We start from the raw sequence: 23,693 nt of genomic DNA, 5'->3' as shown, positions 1-23,693 counted from the left end.
CATGCTTGCACAGATAACACAAGTTGTATCTTCATAGATGGAGATACATCCTCAGCATCCTCCCCGAGCTGGAGTGGAGAAGACACCCTGGGGTGTGTCCCCTCCAGCCTCCTCACTTCTGCATCTACCTGATCCTATGGCAAATAAACCAACAGCCAGCTAAGCACAATAGAAGAATGGCCAGATAACTGAAACAATCCTTCCTTAGAACTTTTCTTCATAAAGAGAGCTTCTTACTTAGCAAGGTGTCTCAAGCATTACTATTCCAATTCTCATAAAAAGGTACCAGATCCCTTTAATGTATTTATGTTTAAGCACTACTGGTTATCAAACAGATAATCTACAGAAGCTGTGCTAAGGCATATGGAGGACGAGTAGGTGTTTTGCGACAGCCAGCACAATATCGTGGCTGCTAAATGCCAGTATTCTCCGAAAGTTGCAGTTCTCTGAAAAGATGACTTGGACATCTGCCACCTCTGCAGGCCCTCAAGCACCTGTTAAGCCCTTTTGAGAATTACTATTTGTTTTCCATCCTTTAATCAGCCTTAATCTTGTAACCTTCCTCTTGGCTTTCTTCTGTCCTGAATTTCCAGAATAACAATAAACATCCGTATGAAATTGATACAAAACTCTGTCCTATTAGATTTTCTATTATAATCTACCTATTAGATTCAGGTGATCAAGTAGCCTAAATTCAGTATTACACAGTTGTTAGGATTTACCCACCACAATCTTACAGGTTTTCCAAAGCCCCTGCTTTCCTAAAGTAAATAGATAATTGTGTGCATACATACAAAGAAGCAAAGGGGGCCCAATCAGTGCCCTCTTTTACCCCTACATGAGCGTCAATGAGCAGTTTTGGATGAGAGAAAAAAATTTAAATCCTCACTGACCTATTAACTACTGGATAGCCAGTTTCCTCCTCCTCCTCCTCCAACCATGTGACTAAATATGTAAAACCTCACACTTTGCCTCAGAAAAGATATTATAATGCATGAGAACTATTAAGTAACAAACTTCTGCAGCTCTAACCATCTAACATTTCAAGCATAGAAATTAACAAATTCAAAAACATTTCAGTGACTCCTAGTTAAACCCTACTATTCAGTGGTGAAGAGGTACCATACAGAAAAGTTGACACAGATAACACAACAAACCTGTTTGCTTTTCCTGTACACTTGCATAGAAAATAAACCCATGTTGATTACTGGTAATTACTCTCCAATTCAAGTGCACATTAGCCATTCCATTAATCTCATAATTGACTGGAAAAAATAAAGTCAAACACCTGAGATCTGGAAGGTATGGAGAAGCTTATCTTCTAGTCCCATTTCAGATGAAATGTCAATTACTACCTTTGGGACAACACTGAAGAGGAACTAACAATGCTGACAAGAACCAGTATGCATAAAAAAAACCACTTAATGGAAACAGGAAGCCAGAGACTAAGAGCTTTGACATGAATCAGGTAGAGAGAACAGTAAAAATTCATTGTTCAAGTTTTCTTGTGACCAGGCTTTTTCTTTATTCATGCTACCCTGCAAAGTAACATGATAAAAGAAAGCTACTGGTTCTGTAGCTGACACAGTAAGGCTCGCACAGGTCAGTGTTACAAGCCCATCTGTAGAGCAGGTATTGCCAGTACCAGAATGCCACAGCAGACCAATGGACATCTGTGTTAGGTGACTTCCTACCAAATTAATCAACCCCAAAGTCTGTCCCAGCTATTTTGGGCTGCAATAAATACCTCTGCACAAAAAAAAAAAAAAATTTATTTCATTAAGAGGAAAATACAGAACACTTTGATTTAAAATTACTTCTTCAGAAGCCTGTCTTTAAGGTGAGTTTGTAAGTACACAAGGCAGCTAAAAGCACTGACCACAGACCTTCCAACAGATGGAGAAAAAACAAATACTCAGTATCATCAACTAAATATTGTCTCAATTGTAAAACAAATGCAATAGAAGAAAATGTGGGGTTCTCCTTCCCAGAAGTTGGTTTACATTTAGTGCTTCAGGCCAGAAAGAAGTACAGCTCAAAGTTCAACTCCAAAACAATTACAGCAGTTCAAGTTGTTGCTGTCATGTTAGGCCCTTTCCTCTCAGTCTATAGTCCCAGGCCATCAGCACTTTGGTTTACAAGCTCCTTCTCTTGCTAGTCTATCAGCTTCTTCATTTCCTTGGAAGCCAGCATGACCGGGAATATGCATCTGTCAGGACAAAATATAGCAGTGTTAGAGATGGAAGAAACCACGAAAAAAGTAGATTAAATTTGATAAAGCAATGCTCTGTCATTGATAGTACAGGAGAACCTCCTCAGAGGTCCTCACCTAATATTTAGCCCTTAGGTTTTCTTTCCAGAGATTTTCATTGTCTTTTCCTCTAGGGAAACTCTTGTCAAACTGTGGATATCATTTTTATGGAATTAATGAAAAGCATAAGGACAAGCTAACCTATCCTTTAAGAAATGCAGACAACAGCTCCAATTCAAAACTCCCACCTCTCTGCATTCAGTGGTTAAACTGAGTTGATCCTTCCCCAAAAGCCAAAGTCCTCTATTCCACTAAAAGCCTTGGTAGTTACAGCACTCACTTAGGATACATACATAGGATATCAAAAGATCCTCTCAATTTTCAGATGTCTTAATTGTCCTTAATGGACTTAATTGTCCATTAATCAGGAAGTGAAAAAAACTTTATACCCTAAGCCCATCCTTGTCAGAAGCAAGGGTGGAGTAGGAAGGTGAGGAAGAAAATCAAGCTTGCTACTTGACAAGATCTGAGAGGGGATAAGTATGAAGTGGTTGTGAAGTGACATTAGATTTACATGGCAAGGTTTTAGTACCACGTGGGGGGCTGTAGGTGTGGATTCTGTGAAAAGGCATGAGCAGTGCCCCTACATGAGAGAGAGCCAGACCCCGACAGCTCCAAAAGGGACTCACAGTTCAGCATAGCTAAGGCCATCAACAAAGCTGATGGCTCTTCTGTGATAACATGCTGCACAACAGCCAGATAAAATGCTGCACAACAGCCAGATAAAAGAGCAAGAATATGTGAAAGGAACAGCTCTGCAGACACCAAGGTCAGTGCTGAAGGAGGAGGTGCTCCAAGCACCTGAGCAGAGACTCCCCTGCAGCCTGTGGTGCAGACCATGGTCAGTCAGCCTGTCCCCCCTACAGCCCAGGAGGGCCACGGTGGAGCAGAGATGTGCCTGCAGCCCATGGAGGACTCTGTATCCATACACTCCTCCTGAAACAAAATTTGTCCAACCTTTTCTAAGAGATTCAGATTCAAGAAGTGCGCATAAAGGAATATCTTTTAATGATGTAAAATATTCCCAAGAACAGCTGAAGTTAACAAAAAAATTTGAAGACATGCTTTCTCCTCAATAGACTATAGGAGTAGCTATAGAAAATCTAACCAGCCTGTAAATTGCAGCCACCAACTCTAACACAGAGCAACATGAATACCTGCAATAAATTCCCATCAAAAAATTGCACATTTAATATCTACATGATCCTGTTTTCTACATAGTAAAGACAGAAGCTGAGTAAACATGCCATTAGCAGCTGCAAAGTCAACTGTACACACATTTTCTCAAATCAGTGGTCTTATATTCCTTTGCCTCTTAAATTTTAGCCTAATTATGGTATATTTCCCTGAAGTGTTAAGCACTGATATTAGAGGTTACAGAAAAATACATTTTACCAGAAATACCTGCATAGAAGTTGGTTTACTTTTTTACTGGAGAACAAAACAATTTAAAAATTATTATTTTTAAGAGCTTCTTGTACTAATTTTCCTTAGAAGAAATACAGTTAAGGCACAGAAAACTAGAGTTGGTTTATTTGGGGTTACACACACACTTAGTTTTCCCAGTTTAAAGACACTCATGTAATTGAGTTACTCCAACAAAGCAGCATTCTAAATAGTTCTGAAAAGCAAATACAGAAATTCAGCTATGACACAAAAACCAGTTATATTCCAAGGTTAGATTTCCAGGAACAGAAATTGCATCTACTAACAGGACTAACAAACTAAAAATAGCTATTGCAGGCATTTTCTAAGCAGTAATAAGAGACAGGAAACAAATACAAATATTCGTTTAAATAAATGAAATACTGGTTGCAAGAATCTAGGTTATGCTGCTAATTTGCTTTAATACAAGCAGCTTCTCTATATTTGCAGTTTTACTTAAGGATGTACAATACTATGATCTACAAAAGCCTTAAAAGTGTAATCATAACTAAGTTTCTACCAGAAACATGTTTAAAATGTCATTAAGAATAAGAAACAAGGAACTTACCCACTGAATTTCTATGTCTTTTGCTAGACTATCGAGTCTTTCAAAATCTTCTTTATTTATTACACTTCCTCCTGAACTTGTTCTCCAGCCATTTGTTTTCCAGTTGTCAACCCAGCTTGTAATACCTGTGCAAAGGGGATATCACCACAAGAGTGCTATTAAAGAAGCCTGCAAGGATCAAGACGGAGCCTTTTAACAAGACATTACCTCTGTACAAAGTCTCAGGCAAAAACACTGGAGACAAAAGATAATTCTTGTTTGCTTCTCTGATGCTGTCTTTCAGGATTGTATTTTTCATTATTACCTGAATTACCCAACCATTAAATTAAACATCTGTTTTTCCAAACAGGTATTTAATTTAAAGACTACAATCTTATATATGCACTGTACACAAAGTAGCTCATGAACGTCAATAAACTGAAGCTAAGGATTTGCCTGATGACACAGTATGCAAACCCTACTGCTCACCAGGGAATTTTCTATATTACTCCTTAAGTATTTTTTTTTTTAAATTATCTTTGCTGGTGTGGACAATGTAAGACATCCTTACTGCTTTCATGACCTGAACCAAATAGGAAATCTCCAATCTTGCACACAAAACCACATTACATCCATTTGTACTTAACTACAAGCCTCCTTCCTTGGCATTTTCAAATAATAATTCCTAGACACATCTACAAAATACCTTTGGTTAAACAAGAATGGCACCTGCACCTCAGTGACCCAAAATGCAAAACAAAATTGCAAGCAAAACCAAAGAGACTAAGACAAAAAGAGCAACGTTTAATTTTCAACCATAAGCTGCACTAAGTTTTTGTTTAATGTTATTTCAAAGAAAACCCACAAAACCAAATCTCCAATGTGATCTAGAAACAAACATGTACTGCCTTTGTAAAACTGAGTAAAAAAACAAAAAAATAAACCCTAACCAACCAACCAAAAAAAAAACCAAAAATAAAAACAAACTAACTTATGCAGTTCCAGATTATCAGAGGAACAAAATCTGAAGATCTTGAGGAAAGAGGGAGCTTTTTTCCAAAATTAAGTTTCATTGGCTGCTTCATATGGTATTTATAGATAATAAAATTATGTTTTCCAGGTCTTTTAATACATACTCTGAGCACATATCTCTGGCTAGTCTTCCAGGGTAGCCTAAAAGCTTGGAAGCAATAGAACTTGAATGTACTTCATAGGTGTGTGTACAATACATGCAAAACAACAAAAACCCTACAGGTTACCACACCAACTTCCAAGTAATTTCCTGATTTTACAGCCTTAACAGCCTATACATGAACGACATTTTTTCTAGATTTTGTGTCACACTGAACACCTCAAGACACAAATCTTTGAGTTAACTTCTGTTAGCATTTACTATAACAGATACTATGACTCTACTTCTATTTCGTGCAGTTAGCAGGCAGTGTCTGATACTCTGAAGTTTTCCCCCAAGCAGTCATAAGTTATGCACTGTCTTCCTTACATTCCTCTCTCCAGGACTCAGAATGCTCTGTGGGTCTTAAGAAATGAAAAAGTATGCAGTGTCTTTAAGGATCAGGAAAATTAAAATCGTTAACTTACCATTAATAGTAAACTTGCTATCAGTGTAGATTATTAACTTCTTGATGTTTTGACTCTTGGCTTGCTCTATTGCTTTGCAGGCTGCCTTAAGAACATTTCAAAACAACCACAGTTCAGAAAGGATTTTGACCACATGGAATTAAAATGCCAACAAAGTACCTGATGTACACACAGGACTACAGAGTATTGCTGTAACCTCTCCACCAATGGTTATCAACATGTTTTAGTGTAGAGGATTCCAAAATTGTGTATCGCAGATGACACCTTTATGATTCAGGCAAAGAGGCAGGCACTTAAGTTTCAATAGCAAACAAAATCTCGTAACATTTTGATGTTCAATTTTGTGCTGAAGGACTAGCCTTCTTACCCATTTCCTAACTATCAAAACCTCCATCAACACCAAGGCATTTTCTCCAAAACTTTGAGGAGGAAGAATTCATATCCGTTCCAACACTCTGGATGCCTTAACAGGTTGGGGGTTTTTTTTGGTGCTCTGAAATATTACAGGGAGAAGTGGCTGGGTGTGGATGTAGAACTGAAACACTCTTTAGAGACAAATCTGACCAATCAGCACACCAACACCACCTCTGAAATGAACTTTGTAGTTTTTAAGCAGATCAATTGCCCATTTCAGTTCATCTCCAAACATGGAGTGTGGGATAGCAGCAATACCATAATTAAGAGGAGATGGAAAGAGAAGACTAAATCTGCTGCTGTCAACAGAAGTTAGCCAGGAGGCTAGAATCATTTTATATATTTATCTGAGGATTATGGTACTCTGATCCTGCCATCATAAGAAGCTGACTCTCAACCAATACTCAGCAGTCCTCACTCTAAGGTCTGAAACACACACATTAAAAATGCAAGAGAATCTATACAGAGTTGAGAGCAAGACTTTTCTAATGTGAGGCTGTTTAAATAGCTGTGCTTGGTGACATCTGGAAATTCTCAAGGTGAATTAGATAGTTCAAAGCCAATAAAGATCAATAAAACTTGAAGATAACTATTTGAAGTCATAACTCCGAATATTTTGCATACTTCTCTTAGAGCTCCATACTGGGTTCTGGAAACCAGAGCTGAAATAGGCCTGAAAGTGCAGCTGCAGTCTAACATGGAAAAGCATTTCAGGACATTTGCTACTTACATGGATTTCTGCTCTTTGATTAGTCTGCCGTCCAGGAAGTCTTTCACTGGTATTTCTGTGTCCAAAGAACAAATAGTAGATTAGTTATTCCAGGTATTCAGAATGGTGTATAATGGCTACACATCAAGAAAATAAAGACAAGAATATTATTTCCAGAGAGGCTGCTTTCTCTGTTCCCCTCAGTATCTCCTGACTCAGTCTCATAGCACTGTCATTATGAGTCTGAACAACAGAGCTTCATATTTAAAAGGAGGCTGGTATTGTAAACCATATAAAAACCCAACAGAATACATTAATTTAAAAAAAAAATCCATTGAGCTACTTACAAAGGGTGGCCTGGTCCCCAGTAGACACCTATTCCAGCACGTGCCCTGTTACGTCCATTACTAGAGCAACAACCATCTGTATAAACAACTGCAAAGTCACCTACAAAAAAATTATCAAAATCAACACCTCTTCAAAAACACTGACTATATAAGATAGAAGAAATGTTTGCCAGTATATTAAGCCCCAAAACTTCCCTCCCCAGAGAGCCCTTCCAAAAGGTAACTGCAAAAGCCATGTGAATTAGCAGCGCAGAACACAAGTCCCACTACCTCTTGACACCCTCACTGCTGTCAAACCAGTCAGCCTCACAAAGAACTTCTGCCCCAAGTCCCACACTTTTCACTACAGTTCACGTCTTCTTCAAAACTTCAAAGCTACATCCAATCTGTAGCCTAGACACACACAAAAAAATCACACCTATAACACTATGATTAAGCTATATATTCATACCAGTTAAAACAAATCAAAATTACACTGAAAGACAATGTAGACAAACAGATCACAGTTCATGTTTTCATTTCAAAAAGAAATAATAGGCCTAATGCTGCCATATACAAACCTCCCTGAAAGTTTTCTAATAGTTACACTTGTTGCTTGTCACAGAGAATAAATAAATGAAAATAATTAAAGGAATGATCAAAGACCTCACCCATATATGAAAACTTATCTTCACTGACTGTTGGTATTGAGCACACTGACTGTACTTCGTCATGTTTTACACGCTTTGCAATCTGCTCTTCATTTGTAGACTGTTCATATGGCCTTTTACATGTACTGCAACACATGGTATTTAATTCTGGTTCCTCTCTCTGGCTACCATTTTCTTGTGTTACAGCTAGAGGACCAAATGCCTCTTCAGGAAAAAAAAAAAAAAAAAGAAGCAAGTTAGGAAGTTCAGCAGAATCAAATTTTATTTGAAACGACTGTGCTTCTAAAGACAGCAAGACAACAGTTGTAGTAGCAACTATTAGCAATGTTAGCCCGTTATCTGATACCCCCCCAAAATATTATCAAAAAGAAATAGAATACTCCAGTCATTCTTCATCCTAAGTCAAACCGAAGAGGAAACAGACATGCGAGGGCCCTTACACCTTAACACGCACACAGAGCGAGCAACGCTCTCCAAACACGCACAGAAACACTTTCACTGCACTGGCACGTCCATCGCCGTGTCCGGAGGCCATGGCCACGGCGCTGAGCCAGTGACGAGGAATGAGCAGAGGCTGGTGCCCGCGTTCCGGCAGCAGCCGCAGCGCTGGCTCAGCCGCCGTGCCAGCCCCGAGCCCCCGCGGGCCGCCCTCCCTCCTTCCCCTCCTCCCTGCCGGGCGGCGGGACGCGCTACCTGCCGGCTCGGGCTGGGGCGGCTGCGGCCCCGGCAGGCCGGCGCGCACGAAGGTCCAGGCGTCCTTCTCGGTGGCGAACTTCTTGAAGCTAGCGGAGGGGAACTTGTTCACCTGCTCCTGGCACTCCGCCCTGCAACAGAGCGGGCAGCGGTGAGGCCGGGCCGGGCGGGCTCCCCGCTCCACGGCGGCCCTCGCTCACCAGGTGCGGTAGACGCCGGCGCGCCGGCCCTTGCGCACGGCGTAGAACATGGAGGCGCCGCCGGGCACGGAGCACGAGGGGCTGAGCACGGCCGCGAGCCAGCGCAGCATCGCGCGGCCCCGCCGCCATCCGCGCCCCCCTGCGCCTGCGCGGCCGCCGCGCTCACGGCAGCGCCGGGGCCTCCTACGGGCCGCCAGAGAGACCAAAGTACCAGAAAATCCCACAGCGCGGGGTTTTGTATGGCTTGGCTTTTTTGTTTGGTTGGTTTTGTTCCGTCCCCCCGCCAATAATGGTATTTGTAAAACCTAAGTCAGCTGTTGTTTGGGGGTGGGGTGTGAGTTGTGTGAGGTCGCAGCGGCTTTGCGCAAGCCGTCTCGTTCTGGAAGGCCCATTTGCTGAAAGGCAAAGGAGAACGCTCAGGTGCGCTGACATGTTTCGCGCGTCCGAGGGGCTGGAGCTGAACAAGGTCGTTGAGTTGGTTCTCATCCTGCTGCCCAGGCTCCGGGTGCGTGTGTTCCTGCTGAGCCCCGCGTCCAGGTGGCTTCTGGAGTGAGGAGAGGGTTGGGAGGGACCTCTGCACATCATCTGCCATGGCCGGGTCAGCTGGTGCAGGGGACACAGGAGCATGTCCTGGTTTTGAATGTCTCTAGAGAGGGAAACTTCACGACCTCCCTAGACAGTGCCCACTCTCAGTGTAAAAAAGTTCTTCATTGTGTTGAGGTGAAACTTCTCATGTTTTAGTTTATGGCCACTACTCCTCATCCTGTCTCTGAACACTACCAAAAAGAGTCGGGCACCATCCTCTTAGTGCCTGGACTGTCGTGTACTGGGAGACCAAAGCTGGGAGCTGGGTGTGTGCCAAATTCGGTACCTCAGCTTCTAATAAGATCAAAGTAGCAAAGATGGGGGCACTGGTGTGGCCACCTCCAGAACCAGCCCAGGGTATCCAAGGCGCTGTTGTACTTCCCTCATAGCTCTAGTAGAGATCCCTGTGACAAAGCTGACCACATGGTGCCAGAGCTGCAGAGTGCTGTGTCCAGATCTACAAGGGTGGCCCAGTAAAATGCCAAGAATGTGAAACATTGGCATTAATTTTGCCTTTTGTTGCAAAACCAACAAATGGGCTCAACATTACGCATAATTGCTATGTGGATTAATTGGATAACATTTCTCTTAAAAATCCCCCAAACCCGAAGAGCTTATGTATTTGACGGTCCTTGGTGGAACTGACAAACAACTTGGTCAGGGTTGTATGAAAATATAATTACTGCATTTTCCTTACTTCTTCCAACACATTAATGAGATTTCACATAGCATCCTATTGCTGTTGGGATACTTTTGTTACACATCTTGTGAAAAATGTTTTTGTGATTCATGTCAATTGGCAATGGAATCAGCAAATGCTTCTATCTGCTGTGTCGAAAATGGATGCATCCCTTGGGATAAATACAAAGAAGAGTTTTGAAATTTTCTATAGCCAAATAAAGCATTGAAATAGGTAAAGAGATGAGGTAACAAGACGACTGATGCTTAGAATAAAATAGAGGAAGTTGTGCAACAAGACCAGATGCTTATGTATAATAAAAAGCTTAAAAAAATCATGTAGGAGACACCGGTGAAGGGGCTTCCCTCCAGACAACCACAAGAAGGACAGGAAGCATACGACCACCTGGAAAGATTATGAAATTGCTGGCTTCAGCTTATTGATTATTGGAATATTACCAATATTGCTGATGGGACATGCCTTGGCTTGCCTGGCCCTGCGTCTGGACCAAATAGCAGCAGCTGAGGTGTTTCACCCCAGAGACACTATTGGCTAGCTAGATGTTGCAATTGGGCACGTGAGGACAAGTTCAGGCATGCCGGAGCTCCGGTAGCAGCGGGATGGAGTTTTCCTCTCACAGAGGTTCACTCCTAAACTCTTCCTCTGATGGAGAAGCTTTAAGGCAAGGTGAAGAAAAGGAGTCAGTTCTGATGGAAGGTTTTCATCCAGAGTTTTCATTCTGGTGCGCAGACCTCTGAAACTAGCAACAGGTTCAACAGAATCCTCGACCGGTGGCCTGTTCACCCTTTTACCTGGGGGAGAGGGGGAGAGGACAGAGAGGAAACCCACCAAACAGGTACGGGAGAGGAGGTCCCAAGGGACAAAGGACACCTGGATTGTCCAATGCCCCCCCATGGTGGAGGGCATCTTCTGAATTTGCCTAATCACTTGACTCCCTTCTGGAATTCCAGGATTGATAAACAGTGCTCGGCAGGGGTCGGGGTGGGGAAAGGAGAGGTGATTGACACATCTGGGGAAGGAATCTTCAGGGAGAAACCCGGGATATCTGAGGCAAACTATGACATCACACTGCAACAACTGATATTTGCTCATTTGTACTAACCAAGCACATTGGAAAATGCTTTGTAGGCTTAACAGTATATATACTTCACTGAATTTGTAAGTGGTGTGTGCCGTGAGTGGAGCAGTGATTAACCAGCCACCCGGCACTGCTTGCTTGCTTTCTTTAAAATGAAAGATACAGAAATAAAATTCAGATTAACTGTTGAAAATTTATATCAATCTGACTAATTTATTGTTTCCACTTCTTCATCGTGCCCATTCTGAAATTGAATGGCTTAACGACCTTCTTAATTGCATTACTTTGTAGTGACGTTAACTTCTTTTAAAGATCACAGGTCCACAGTGGTTCTTAAAACCCTGTCAGATATTTTGAGTAGCAGGCATTATTGGGTACCAGGCACATTAATCACTCTACATCCTTCTCATAACATACATTCAGTGTCCAAGAGGAAGCATCTCTCTACATCTTTTTTTCCTCATTGCTGTTCTGCAGCATCCTGGTCTGTTTAGCACTCCCAACATGGAAATGGGAAGCTGCAGATAGTCCCATCTTTATTCATTAATGCTCTGAACAGTCATGTTTTGATCCACCCACACATCACCTGTTCTTTCTCCCTCTCATGAGTGGCTTCTCAGTATAAACTGAGTGCATACTGCTGGACTGATGAGACGATTCCTTGTTATCTTCCTTTTCGGTACTCTTCAGTCATGTCCTGATCACTGTTGTTTAGCCAAACCAAATCTCAATAGATACCAATCCCGGCCATCAGTATGAGCTGAGCAGTTTTTCCCATTCCTTGAATTAATGCTAGGAAAGAAGAGTGACTTGGGAGAAAAATGGGCACTGAACAATCTGTTTTCTGGCTATCATAAATTTAGTGAAAAGTCCACAGTGGTTAGAAAACATGATGAGCTGCATTTTGCAGATGCTAAGGTTCTTTAGTCTGGGATGTTGGTGTCTTTGCGAGTTTTTTGTTTACAAAGGTTTATTACTCCACTATTGCATTTTGTAAAGTAACAGACTACACACAGCATTACATGGTAATAGCAAATGTTTGTAGAAGCTTAAACTGGCTGCTCTTGGGGTAATCCAGGGAATCTAAGCATAGAACCAGTGCTCTGAACCCCATTCCTGGGCCTAACATCCCTGGACGGTATGTGCAAAGAGTTGCACACCTGCCTCCAAGTGGGACTTACCCTTGAACAAGAAATCTAAATCAGCCAACAGGGAAATGTCAAGATGGGGATTTTTTTGTTGAGGCAAGATTTTTCTTAGCTTCACTTCAGATAGATATACAGCCAGGCACTTGTACATGAATCAACATGCAAGTCACTTCTTTCAAAATTAAAAAGTACGGCTTGTTCTATTTATCAGTGTGCAAGTGTTATTTGTTAGATAATAACACAATATATAATAAAGAGTGCTTCCACTGATGACAGAGTGTGGTGACCCCAGAACGCTCATCTTGAGTTAGTAGTACCTGAATATGGATGAAGAGTCATGCATTATTTCTAGTCCAATAACAATCTGGTAACTGTGATGACTGTGACACTGTCTTAGCAGAAGCAACTGAGAGATCATGTTTACAGAGGCAAACAAAAACCACAGCCAGGCTGCCCTGTGCCCACCGGCACGCTCCCTGGCATGGGTTTGGCCATGGCTCTCAGCTCAGCGGCTCGCTGCAGGCCGGGGGTGACTGTGCCAGCACTGCTCCATCACGCCTCTTCCGCCCTGAAAGGGCCGAACATCAGGGGGAACTCCCACACCACTAAATAAACGTGGAATGGTGTAACGCAGAGGGCAGGGAAAAACACCATCCACTCTCCCAGTCTCCCAGTGGTGTTCGAGCGGTGGCTGCAGCCCTGGCGGGAGCGGGGGACAGGGAGAAGAGGGAGCTCCGCGGCGCGGGAAGAGCCGCGCTTCCTCCGCGGGCGGTGCAAACCGAGCGCACGCCGGTGCCAAGGCCGACATTCTGGCGGCTCTTCACAGGAGCGGCATTTCGACACCAGAGGCCGAGAGTTCTGCCTGCGAGAGGTGCGGCGGGGGCAGCCCACGGCGAAGGCTCGGCGTAACAGCGAGGGGAGCAGAGGAAGGCAGGCTGCCTGGCTGCCTGGCGCTCGCTCGCTCGCTCGCTCTCCCTCCCTTTCTCCCTCCCTCTCCCTCGCTCCCTGCCGCAGGAAGCGCAAGGGGCTGAGGCGGGATGGGAGGGCACCGCCCGCAGCGCTCCACGGCACTGCGCATGTGCCAGCCCGCGCCCCCTCGCCAGGACCCTAAATGTCCGCTCGGGCTTCTCTGCCGCGGGTTCGCGCTGTGCTCGCAGCGCCCGCCCTGCCCTTCTTCCGGCTCTGGCTTCACCGGGGTGGGAGGGGCCAGCGCCTTCCCGGGCCGCGATCTGCGCTGCTCTCGCGAGAGCTCCCCCTTTTCCCGGCCGGCGCGGAGCGAGGTGGGTGTCCGGGCCGGGGCCGCCGTTCCCCCGCCGGGGCCGCCGCGATACGGGACCGGGCGCGGAGCGGGGCTCCCCGCGGCACCGCGGCGTGGGGATGCGCCCGATTACGGCCAGCCCAGGGCCCGATGGCCGCCGGGGCGCCCGGGGCCGGGGGTGGCCAGCCGGCGGGGTTTCCCTCCTCCCTCGGCCGGCGGCGCCCTGCGGGAGGAGGGGCCGGGGTCGGGAGCAGGGCCCAGCAGCGCCGCTCGCCCGTCGAGCCACTCGTGGGGCTCTGTGCGTGGTGGTGCTGCTTTCCCGGGCTCCCGGGGCCTTGCGGCGGGCCCCGAGGTGGGCAGGCCCAGGCTCCCTGGGACGCTTTTCCTATGGCCTGGTAGCTACCCCTGGTGCGACGTGCTGGGGCTGGCCCGGCCCTTGGGGCGTCCTCTGGCTTAGTTTTGGAGCGTGTGGCTGCGCAGCCGGATTGGAGAGTCCTGGCTGTGTTTGGAACAGGTGACACGTGCTTGGTGACAGCCGAAGTGTTCTTTTGCGTTGCAGAAAGGCCATGTTTAGCTCTAGCGCCAAGATTGTGAAGCCGAATGGCGAAAAGCCAGATGAGTTCGAGTCTGGTATATCCCAGGTACGTGGCTTTTCCTTGTTCTTTTCCGTAACTCACTTCAAGTTGTAGACACAGTTGTTCGGACCCTAAACTTTGAGGTTGATCCTGTCAACGTGTTTTCTTTCCTAGTTTTACTTGGGAACTGAGTCAGCTTCTGTTTCCATTAGTTAAACTTGTTGGCTGTTGGTGTGTCTTACAGGAAGTTAAGTCTTTGATATTGACTGTGGTTAAAAGTCTATACCTGCTCTTTGAGACTGTGGCCACACTTTGGTCTCAAGTGTTCTCATGAACTGAAGTGTATGTAATGGATTATTCCACAATTTCACTTTTGTAGGCTCTGCTGGAGTTGGAAATGAACTCCGACTTAAAGGCTCAGCTGCGGGAGTTGAACATCACAGCAGCTAAGGTAGGCTGGACCTTCTCCACTAAGAGCTGGGTGGTGACTTGTTCTGTGTATGTTTAACTTTTGTGGGTATTAATGTACTATGTGAGTGGTGTCTTAAGCCCTTTTGGCCTGTGATAGTTTTGTTATGTGCTGTTGTAGCTTATCTTCTCGTATTTGCTGCTAGCATGTAGGATTCCATAATAGTGTTTTTCTTTGGAACTAGTCTGAAGTCACTATAAAAGACTAAATAGCAATTTAATATGTTAAATAAAAGTGTTTGAAAACGATGATTCTACTCTATGTCTCTGCGAAATGGGTTTGGGGTGTGAAACTGGCTTTTTGCATGTAGATGCTGGCTGGTAATGTTGGTGTTACAGAAACTTAGTCAGAAACATAAACTTCAATACTCTTCATAAAAAACAAAATTGTTGTGAAAATTATCTGGTATGTGCAGTTAGTAGGTGGTAGGTGGATTGAGGCAATAGGCTGACTTGATAGTGTAGCTTAGCCTCCTTGTACTTTTCTAGTTTTAGATCATGCAGGCAGCTGAAACATCAAGAAAGAAAAAGAAGGCAATTAGTGGAAAAGGAGAAAGAAAGTTAGTGTTAGAATTTGTCAGCCTGTGAGACTGGATGGCAGCAATGAAGCAGGTCGCTGCAATCAGAAATTTTAATGGGCTGCCTTTTTTTTTTTTTTTTTTCCCAGGCTTACCTGTACGGACACAGGGGCCTGACTGCTTAGGGTTGAGTTAAAAAGAATCTGGGAATGCAGAAAGCAGCATGTATTGTGTATGAGCTGAATGGCCTTCAGAAGAAACCACATCTCTCTGGAAGTACAGCAATGCCACCTTTCCTTAGTGAATTGCTTTTAGAAAAGTCCTTGGTGTTTACTTAGTTGCTTGATTTTGTTTGTGAAAAATCTCCCATGGGCATCTGAGTTGGCTCATATGAGAAGGTAGTTGGTGAAGAACGATCCATGCTTCCATTCTTTTGGAGAATGAGGATGTCTGCAGCCATGGGAGAAGTGCCTTGTAAGCCTATGCAAACTTAGGGTTTCAACTACTGGAGAGACAAACCAGGGGAGAAGTAACCTGTCCTAGTGCATTGTAATCCTGTTGCTATTTGTAGGGCTGACAAATGTTTTGATTGAGTAGTGATGCAGGCCTAGGCAAGTGGCCAACAAAAGGTGATTTTCATGAAGCAGTAGATTAAAACTATAGACAAAGTTTAGGGGAACAAATGTCTCAGTCTGCATTAGATGCAATTAGTAATTTTTGAAACTTTGTATCAGCACAACAGCAGAAGGGATAGTAAACACTCAGTATAGTTGCAGTTCTGAGTCTCATCTTGACGACGGAATGGGCTTTGCTGTTCAGAGGATGTGATTCCAAAAGGGATGATGGGATTTGTTGCCCAATCACTCCTCCACAGTGAAACAAGTACTCTGATTAAAGTTTTTCTGTCAGTGCTTTGTCTGTAGAGCATTAAGGCAGGTACTGCTCTCTGATGCACTCCCTACCCCACAGAGTCAGAAGTAAGACTATCAATACCTGTGCTCAGCATTCATGGTCAAACCAAACATTACTTCACAACCCCCAGCTAATGCTTACTTTGTACTTCTGTTTCAGGAAATTGAAGTAGGTGGTGGCAGAAAAGCCATCATTATCTTTGTACCAGTTCCTCAGCTGAAGTCCTTCCAGAAGATTCAGGTGCGGCTAGTTCGGGAGCTGGAGAAGAAATTTAGTGGGAAACATGTGGTGTTCATTGCTCAGGTAAAAAACCCCTTAGAATCACAAAAATGTTGATTTGAAGGGATATCTGGACATGATCTAGTTCAGGCTCTTGCATGTTCCAGTGTTGCATTACCCATTTAAGGTAACAGTGATAGTAATTCCTTGTACCAGCAGGAAATGTAATGAGCGTCTGGTGGATGTTAGCTAAAATGTTTTTAGCTGGCAGCAGGGGAAACTGGGTGAGATGTAAAGTTGTTTCATGGGGGGTATAACTTTCTTGATATGGCCACTCTTACTCCTTCAGAAGTTTGACACACAAAGCTTAAAATAAAAGGGAGCAAATATTAATAGGAACTTTGCTACACTTAGATGATGTAGGCACTTAAAATTTAAGTTACTAGGAAAGGAAGAAAAAAAAAAACTCATGCAAATTCTGAATATATGGCAGGAGCTAAGGTGTTGGAGGGATCTGTGGGCAGTACTTAAGGGTTGAACAAACTAGGGATCTGTCTGCAGGGTGGATAATTGGTTAAACTGAAGCTAGCTGAAATTTTTTAATGCAATTTTTAGAGCCAGAGCACCTTACCCTGGATCTTTATATGGCCAAGAAGATTTATTTTAATGAAATGCCCCTGGCTCACTTCACCTAAAGGTTCTTGACCCAGAGGTTGGTTGGGCACTAGAACAGGCCCCCTGGGAAGTGGTGACAGCACCAGCCTTACAAAGTGCTGTGAGGTGTTTCTGCAGTACTTTCTGGCACATGGTGTGACTTGTGGGGATGTTCTGTGCAGGGCCAGGAGCTGGACTCAGTGGTCCTTGTCGGTCTCTTCCAACTCAGCATATTCAGTGATTCTTTTAAGTTTCTGTCATTCTGTAATCCCTTGAGAATTCCTTATCAATTCAGTAATCTGTTTTAGAAGGGAACATGTGATTTTGAGTATGACATGACCCAGTTTGGATAATAGTAACCCCATCATGAGTACAATCATGGAGAAGCTGTGATGTGATGGTAGAAAATACTGCAGATGGCTAAAACTGCATCTAGAATGTTTTAAAACATCTACACTTGCAGTAGGAAAGTAGAAAATGAGTTTTACTGACCTAACATTTAGATCCTAATTTTGGAACAGGTTATATTTAAGCCAGGATTTGATCTGGATTGTGCAGTAGATCTTACTATTAAAACTAGTGTTTCAATCTCAGATGTCACCTAGCTGTCTGTGGAACTGAGCTCACTACTCTGTTTTGCACCAGTGGCTCAGTCTCACAGAAGTTTGAAATTCCCTGTGATTTCTGTTCCCAAATAAGTGTGTTCACAGTGCCGATGAGACACAGTAAACTACTGTGGTTGTACTCCTGGAGAGAGGGGTTGAAGTACAAGTGTTCTATTTCAGTGCCCTGAATACAGGAGTAGTAATTGAGAAATATAGCTGTACAGTACTTCACTTTCTGCAGGAAACTCTATTTCTCTAGTTTCTAATGCTGTTGTAACTTTAAGCATACTTAAGTCTACCTTTTTGGCTTCTCATGCATTGGTTTCTAGTGGGGGGGGGGGAAGGTGCATGTTTCTGAGATCATTGTAACCACCAGATACTGAGATACTGAGAAATGCCTTTTTATTCTTCTCTTGCCTTAACAGAGGAGGATTCTGCCCAAGCCAACAAGAAAAAGCCGCACAAAAAACAAGCAAAAGCGTCCAAGGAGGTTGGTAAATTATACTGATTCAGTATGACAGCCTTCTTTTGTACCTGGTAGTTTAGTCAAATAATGGTTAGTTAAGTTTTTGAGAAGTCATTCAAGTGATCGGCTGGTCTTGTCCTTTTTCCTACTGCTTGAAATACTGCTTTGTATCTGTCATTTGACTGCTATAGAAAGGTCACCTTTGGGCACTGTGTTGCATTTCTTAGCACTCAATTTGTCTTTCCAGCTACAGCTGTAGCAAATTTTTAGCTAGCAGTGCTGGCTTAAGGAACCCCAACCTGCTGTCTCTGTTACCACAGTGTGCTGACAAAAACTATTTTTTTTTAAGTTGTAGGAAGAGCCTCTTCCACATCACATGTTAGACTGTGTGCAGAAGTCAAGGCTGGCACACTGAAAGGGATGCAGTGAGGGAGAGAGAGGCTGAGGAAGGGTGGAGGTATGAGTACTAGTCCCTCTGGATATGAATTTGATAGCAATAGTATAGTCATTTGTGTTAAATGGCCTCCCTGCTCTCCTCTAGTCACTGGATTGCTAGACATGCAACACTGCTACATTTCTGTGAATGTCAGTGCCTCATCTATTTGTTGCTATATCATTATGTAAAGTCTGTGTCTTAAAAGTTTGTCCTCTTTATGACATGTGGCATGTCTTGTAGCTTTTCCCTGCCCCCCAGTATTATACCTATGTTGTATGTTACTGTATTTTGCTGTCTTCAGGCATGGATTTTAAAAGTTCAGTTTCACAATACTCATCTAGCTGCAGTCCTGCCATTGGAAGACTCTGCCTGTGTTCTTTTAAAACTAGCACTGCACAGTGGTTAGAGAAGTTGGCATTTGTGTCTGAGTAGCACACTGCTACTTTCTGCATGAGGGAAGGCAGGTGTGCAAGACTGCCCTTGTCTCAGCCTGAGATGAGATCAGGCTGCTGTGTTGTTGTGGATGTGTGTCTCCCTTAGCTATCCCAGTGTGGGCAGGTGTGAAGTGCTGCTGTAGACACAGGTGTTAGCTACCACTGATACTGCCCTGAAACTGTGGATCAGGATGCTGCAGATCAGAAGACTTACTAAGCCATCTAGACTCACGTAAAATAACCTGGGCCACCTTTTGTCATGTGGGCTCACTTCTGGACAGTTCAGGAACACACATGTAGATTGCAAACAGTCTTCTAAGCATGGACTCAATTGTCCAGCTAGTCTTTTTCTGTATTACATTGGTTTTCTAAGCTGCTTGCGTTTAGGCAGATGAAGAAACCAGTGTTTCCAAAACTGGGTGTCCCATGAATGTACTCTGGGCAGCTGAGGATACTTACACACTGAAACTTCTCCAGTCAGTGTCTCTGGCAGAGTTGCAGATGGAGCAATTTGGTTTTGATTTAAATATTTATTAAATGTGTAGGCATAGAAGAATGTTTCAGGACTCTTGCCTGATCAGTGTGTGATCTGAAAGGTCAGAAACCTGGCTACTTTTTCTTGTGCAGTCATTAAGTTTCTGCACTCTGTAGAATTTAGCCCTTCTTTTTGCATGCCCTGTGATAGTACTGTATTGTCACACTGTGCCATTAAAGGGAGAAAATTCTGAACTTTCAGCCAAGGCATGCTATGGAAGATTTAAGCCTTGTCAAACTGGAACTCTTTCAAGAGGATGTGTTTTAATGATATAAATGTGGCATTTCAGCCGTACACTTACTGCAGTGCACGATGCTATTCTTGAGGACCTGGTCTTCCCAAGTGAAATCGTGGGCAAGAGAATCCGCGTGAAACTGGACGGCAGCAGGCTTATAAAAGTCCATCTGGACAAAGCACAACAGAACAATGTTGAACACAAGGTAAGTAAAAAAAACTTAATTTCTCATGCCGGTGGGGGTGACATTCTGATGTCCCCATGCAACTGCTTGGATACAGCAAAAGTCTTGCCTTTTGGCTTGTGGAGATGCTCTGGTTTTTATTTGGAGTAAGGTGCTGAAATACAGGCAAGACAGTTTTGAACTAAAGCTCAAGTTCAACTTGACAAGGCCCCTGGATTATAAAGTAGTTATATTGGTTCCCTCATGGGACCAGACAGTGTTTTTTTGGGTTTTTTTGTATTAATAGGGTTGGTTGGGTTGGTTTGTTTGTGTTTTTGTTTTTCAAGTGAAGCATTTAGTTCTGACCTTAAACAGATGTGTTCAGTTAAGCCTGCACTTCGCTTGGTTTTTTTTCTGGCAGGGTGAAATGGGAGGTTTGTGTTCGGGCCTGCTCAGCTCTCAGGGTCTCACATTGTTGAAAATCAGAGAGAGCCCAAATACTCTAGAGGAAATGTATCTTTTGTGTAAATCCTCAGCTACCTTAACCTAGACAAAAATAATTGGTCTCAGAGTGAAGATACACTGGCAAATACTATAGTACCTTAAGTATGTTAACTTGGAGTTACTTGTTTACACAGCATGTATAAGCAAGATTTATTTGTCTTCACAGGTGGAAACATTTTCTGGTGTGTACAAGAAGCTCACAGGCAAAGATGTGGTGTTTGAATTTCCAGAATTCCAGCTGTAAAATGCAAAAAATGGCTGAATAAACAACTATTCATATAACAGAGTAATTTCATTTAAATTTTGAATTCCATAAACACAGATGGGATTTACTGGTTAATGGGACTTCTCTGCTGTCTGGAGAGTGACACTTGTGAATCAAAGTATTAGCTTCCCAGCATTTTAACGGTAGCACTCTTAGGGTTTTCTTGGCACTGTTGCAACACAACTGGACAAAAGAGTCCTGAGTCTGCAAAAGAATTCATACCGAAAAACCTAAGTATTTCAAATCTCAATTGGGGAAAATACGGAGAATTCTGCTCTGAGTTTTGCACACAAGATATCAATTGGAGACCTACATGTTCCTGACACTGGAAGAAGTCAACTAGCAGGTGGTGTGTGACTTATGAAATGTAGAAATGACATCTGGATTAGGGGTTTGAATTCTTAGGAAATAGGTTGGGGGAGGTATAGGTTGATTTTTGAGGTAACTTAACTTGCTCTAAATGGCAACATGCCTTACCAGCTCTTACCTAAAAGCGGGCTCTGTAGCTTCTCACCTTTCAGACTGAAGTGGGAAGGAATGTTTACTTCAGAGTGCTTGACTATATCACTGGACAAAAATTACGGGTTTTTAGGTACTGATCTTGCTTGGAGAAATATTTTTTATTAGATTATGTTTTAACATGGTTCTATACATGCTCAGTGATAGAGGGAGAAGTGGGGAAGAACTAGATGCATCAGCATCGGAGGGCTGATAGTGTTTCAGAGACACTACACTTTTGACTTCGGTATCTGTGTTAAAGAACCCTTTACACAAGCTCACGGTGGTGTTGGTCATGTAAAGTTCTGAGCTAATTACATGAATTTGGTACCTGATTGCACTAAGCATAGTATTAGGAGTAAGTGTTGAATTTATCACAGTAAAAGACAACTAATTTTGAAGTCAGTCTGGTAAGTGGAGAGCTAAGTTGGGAGCAAGTTGTGTGTCAGGAGCACTTACTAAGTTGCGTTTTCCTTCCTGAGGGTAGATGGAGGATGCGCACCATTCACTGAGGGTCTGTACCTTTACTTCCCTTTTCCATTTACAATAGTTTTAGTTGCTTCCCATTTGACACGTCTTCTTTAGCTATGGAGAGCTAAAAGGTTAAAACAAGTTCTGCATTGTTTTTGCATTGAAAAAATGAAGACTTCAAAATTTATCCATGACTTAGTAGGGCAGGACAGATAGCTCTGTGCTGTTACTGTTGGTGCCGAGAAAGCAAAGAGAAGGAAAACGAGCCCTGTTGCAATTAGTAGTTAATTTCCTGTTACTTGCTGACAAGGCTTGAGTATTTGCACAAAAAGCAGGCTGTATCTTTGAAGAAGTTTGTTTACCTTAAGGCCTTTTCCTATCTCCTTTTCAAACTTCTGTCTCTAGAGTATAACTTAATTTCTTATTTATTCCTTGACTATTTATTGTTCATCTTGAATGATTCAGCAGAAGTGAATGCATCAGCTTCCCTTGGAATTAGATGAGAGGTGTTGGCAGGTATATAACCCCAAATCCTGTCTCTCTGTGTGGAGAATAATTGTAGAAGATCCTTACGGTAGAGGACCCATAACTTTTGAATTTGAGTTTTCATTGCAAAAATGGGTATTATTCAGATTGGAAATGCTACCTTGTCTAGTCCCCCAAAAATATAGTCTTGAGTCAGACACATTACTAAGCTTTACTCTAAAACAGACACAGATGGCAGCCTGTGCGAGTAGAGTGGGCTGGTGTGGGCTGAAGAAGCAGCTTGGGGAGTATTTGGAGACTTACCAGATGTTAACTACCTTTAGTTAGAGGCGGGTGAGTCTGCTGGGGCTGTGTAACCTCTACAAGGAGAGGTGGCTTTGCTAGACAGCATTTCCTGCTTTATAAGGAAATGCAACTCAGGTTTCATCTCTTCATAGTAATAAAAATGTCAGTTGAGTTTCTTTTGAAGCCCTGGGAGGGGGTGAGCGGGGAAGGAGAAATCCAGTAAACTGAAAAGAAAGATTGCAAACGTTCCCAGGCATTGCCAGCTGGCTATAGATTTTTCTTGGCTCTTGTTACAAGCCCTTTTGAACTGTATGATATGCAAAGGCTCGCAATGGCCCCATAAGCAAATTCTTTGAGGGAAAGGATAACACTGTTGGAGCTCTATGGCTTTTACATCAATTAAGCTACAAGGAGAGGTGAATTTTTGTGGCATAAAAACACAAGGCTGTATGTTTGCAAGAGACTTTAGTCTTAGTTTACCTCTATTTACAGACTCCCTCGTGTGTTTGTGTCAGTGATACAGTCAGACAACTCCCTCTGTCCCTTGACAAGCATACTAAGTGCATGCCTGCAATCTGGAAAGTCAGTTTGATGCCATCTGGTCAAGTGCTAATGAGGCTGCTGGAATGCTGGTGTCAAATGTTACCTTAACCTAAGCAAACTCCATGTGAGATGATGCTAGACTTTTCCTATACCTTTCATATGCTGGCACAGTTGAACTCTGAACATGTGAGTGATAACTAGTTCTATCAGCTGCTCTGGGTGAAAGAGTGATAGGGCATTCTGTACCAAGACTCTGCAGCAGTAATATGTGGGTAGTACCAATGTGCAAAGACAGCCATATACTGAAGTTCTTTCATGTAGTGACTCCAAATGAGAAGCAAGGGCTTTACATCTGTTAATTGCTCATGAAACTTTCACCTTATCTTAAAGCTTCAATTATTTATTTCATGTGAATCCTTTCACAATGTCTTCAAATATTTTTGCCTATGAGGAGGACTGATCCCTGGTGATTTTTCTTCGAAAAGATGTATAGATGTGTCACAATTGTAGCGTAACAGAACTTGCTTGAAGTTTTGGGTGGTAAGTGCTTGACCTATCTTGTATTAATAGCACAACTTGATACATGATAACATCATGTCTGAGTAGCCCCTCTTGAGTGTAAGTGGGAACAACTGGTGAGTTTCAGTGTATGTTCTCATGCCAAGCAGCATTCAAAGGAAATCCTATCACTCCTGCATTGTGGACTGAAATAATCAATTTCCTATTACTTTGTTTTTCCTGAATTTTCCAAGTGATA

The 23,693-nt window shown here is 43.2% G+C and overlaps 2 protein-coding genes across 2 annotated transcripts; one reads left to right on the top strand and one right to left on the bottom strand.

Annotated features, from left to right (window-relative positions):
- Positions 1-1,500: 1,500 nt before the first annotated feature.
- Positions 1,501-9,056, bottom strand: RNASEH1 (ribonuclease H1). Its single transcript, XM_038133133.1, has 8 exons — positions 8,896-9,056; positions 8,696-8,826; positions 8,003-8,206; positions 7,353-7,452; positions 7,027-7,081; positions 5,883-5,967; positions 4,305-4,429; positions 1,501-2,209 (listed from the first exon to the last, which is right to left on the bottom strand). The coding sequence occupies exons 1-8, from the start codon at positions 9,003-9,005 to the stop codon at positions 2,123-2,125; spliced, it is 897 nt and encodes a 298-aa protein (XP_037989061.1). The 5' UTR covers positions 9,006-9,056; the 3' UTR covers positions 1,501-2,122.
- A 4,515-nt stretch (positions 9,057-13,571) lies between these two features.
- Positions 13,572-20,674, top strand: RPS7 (ribosomal protein S7). Its single transcript, XM_038133000.1, has 7 exons — positions 13,572-13,686; positions 14,224-14,305; positions 14,619-14,690; positions 16,297-16,440; positions 18,041-18,105; positions 19,776-19,926; positions 20,555-20,674. The coding sequence occupies exons 2-7, from the start codon at positions 14,231-14,233 to the stop codon at positions 20,630-20,632; spliced, it is 585 nt and encodes a 194-aa protein (XP_037988928.1). The 5' UTR covers positions 13,572-13,686; positions 14,224-14,230; the 3' UTR covers positions 20,633-20,674.
- Positions 20,675-23,693: the final 3,019 nt, after the last annotated feature.

The sequence above is a fragment of the Motacilla alba genome, chromosome 3 (assembly GCF_015832195.1).
Source record: "Motacilla alba alba isolate MOTALB_02 chromosome 3, Motacilla_alba_V1.0_pri, whole genome shotgun sequence".
NCBI classification, from domain to species: Eukaryota; Metazoa; Chordata; class Aves; order Passeriformes; family Motacillidae; genus Motacilla; species Motacilla alba.
The sequence above is the reverse complement of the archived record's forward strand: the minus strand, read 5'-3'. Positions and strand labels throughout refer to the sequence as shown.

Coding starts and splice junctions, on each gene's coding strand:
- RPS7 (XM_038133000.1), top strand. CDS start 14,231: ATGTTTAGCTCTAGCGCCAAGATTGTGAAGCCGAATGGCGAAAAGCCA. Junction 14,306..14,618: donor TCGAGTCTGGTATATCCCAG/GTACGTGGCTTT, acceptor TCACTTTTGTAG/GCTCTGCTGGAGTTGGAAAT. Junction 14,691..16,296: donor TGAACATCACAGCAGCTAAG/GTAGGCTGGACC, acceptor CTTCTGTTTCAG/GAAATTGAAGTAGGTGGTGG.
- RNASEH1 (XM_038133133.1), bottom strand. CDS start 9,005: ATGCTGCGCTGGCTCGCGGCCGTGCTCAGCCCCTCGTGCTCCGTGCCC. Junction 8,207..8,695: donor GCCCCAGCCCGAGCCGGCAG/GTAGCGCGTCCC, acceptor TTTTTCCTGAAG/AGGCATTTGGTCCTCTAGCT. Junction 5,968..7,026: donor ATCAAAGAGCAGAAATCCAT/GTAAGTAGCAAA, acceptor AATGTTCTTAAG/GCAGCCTGCAAAGCAATAGA.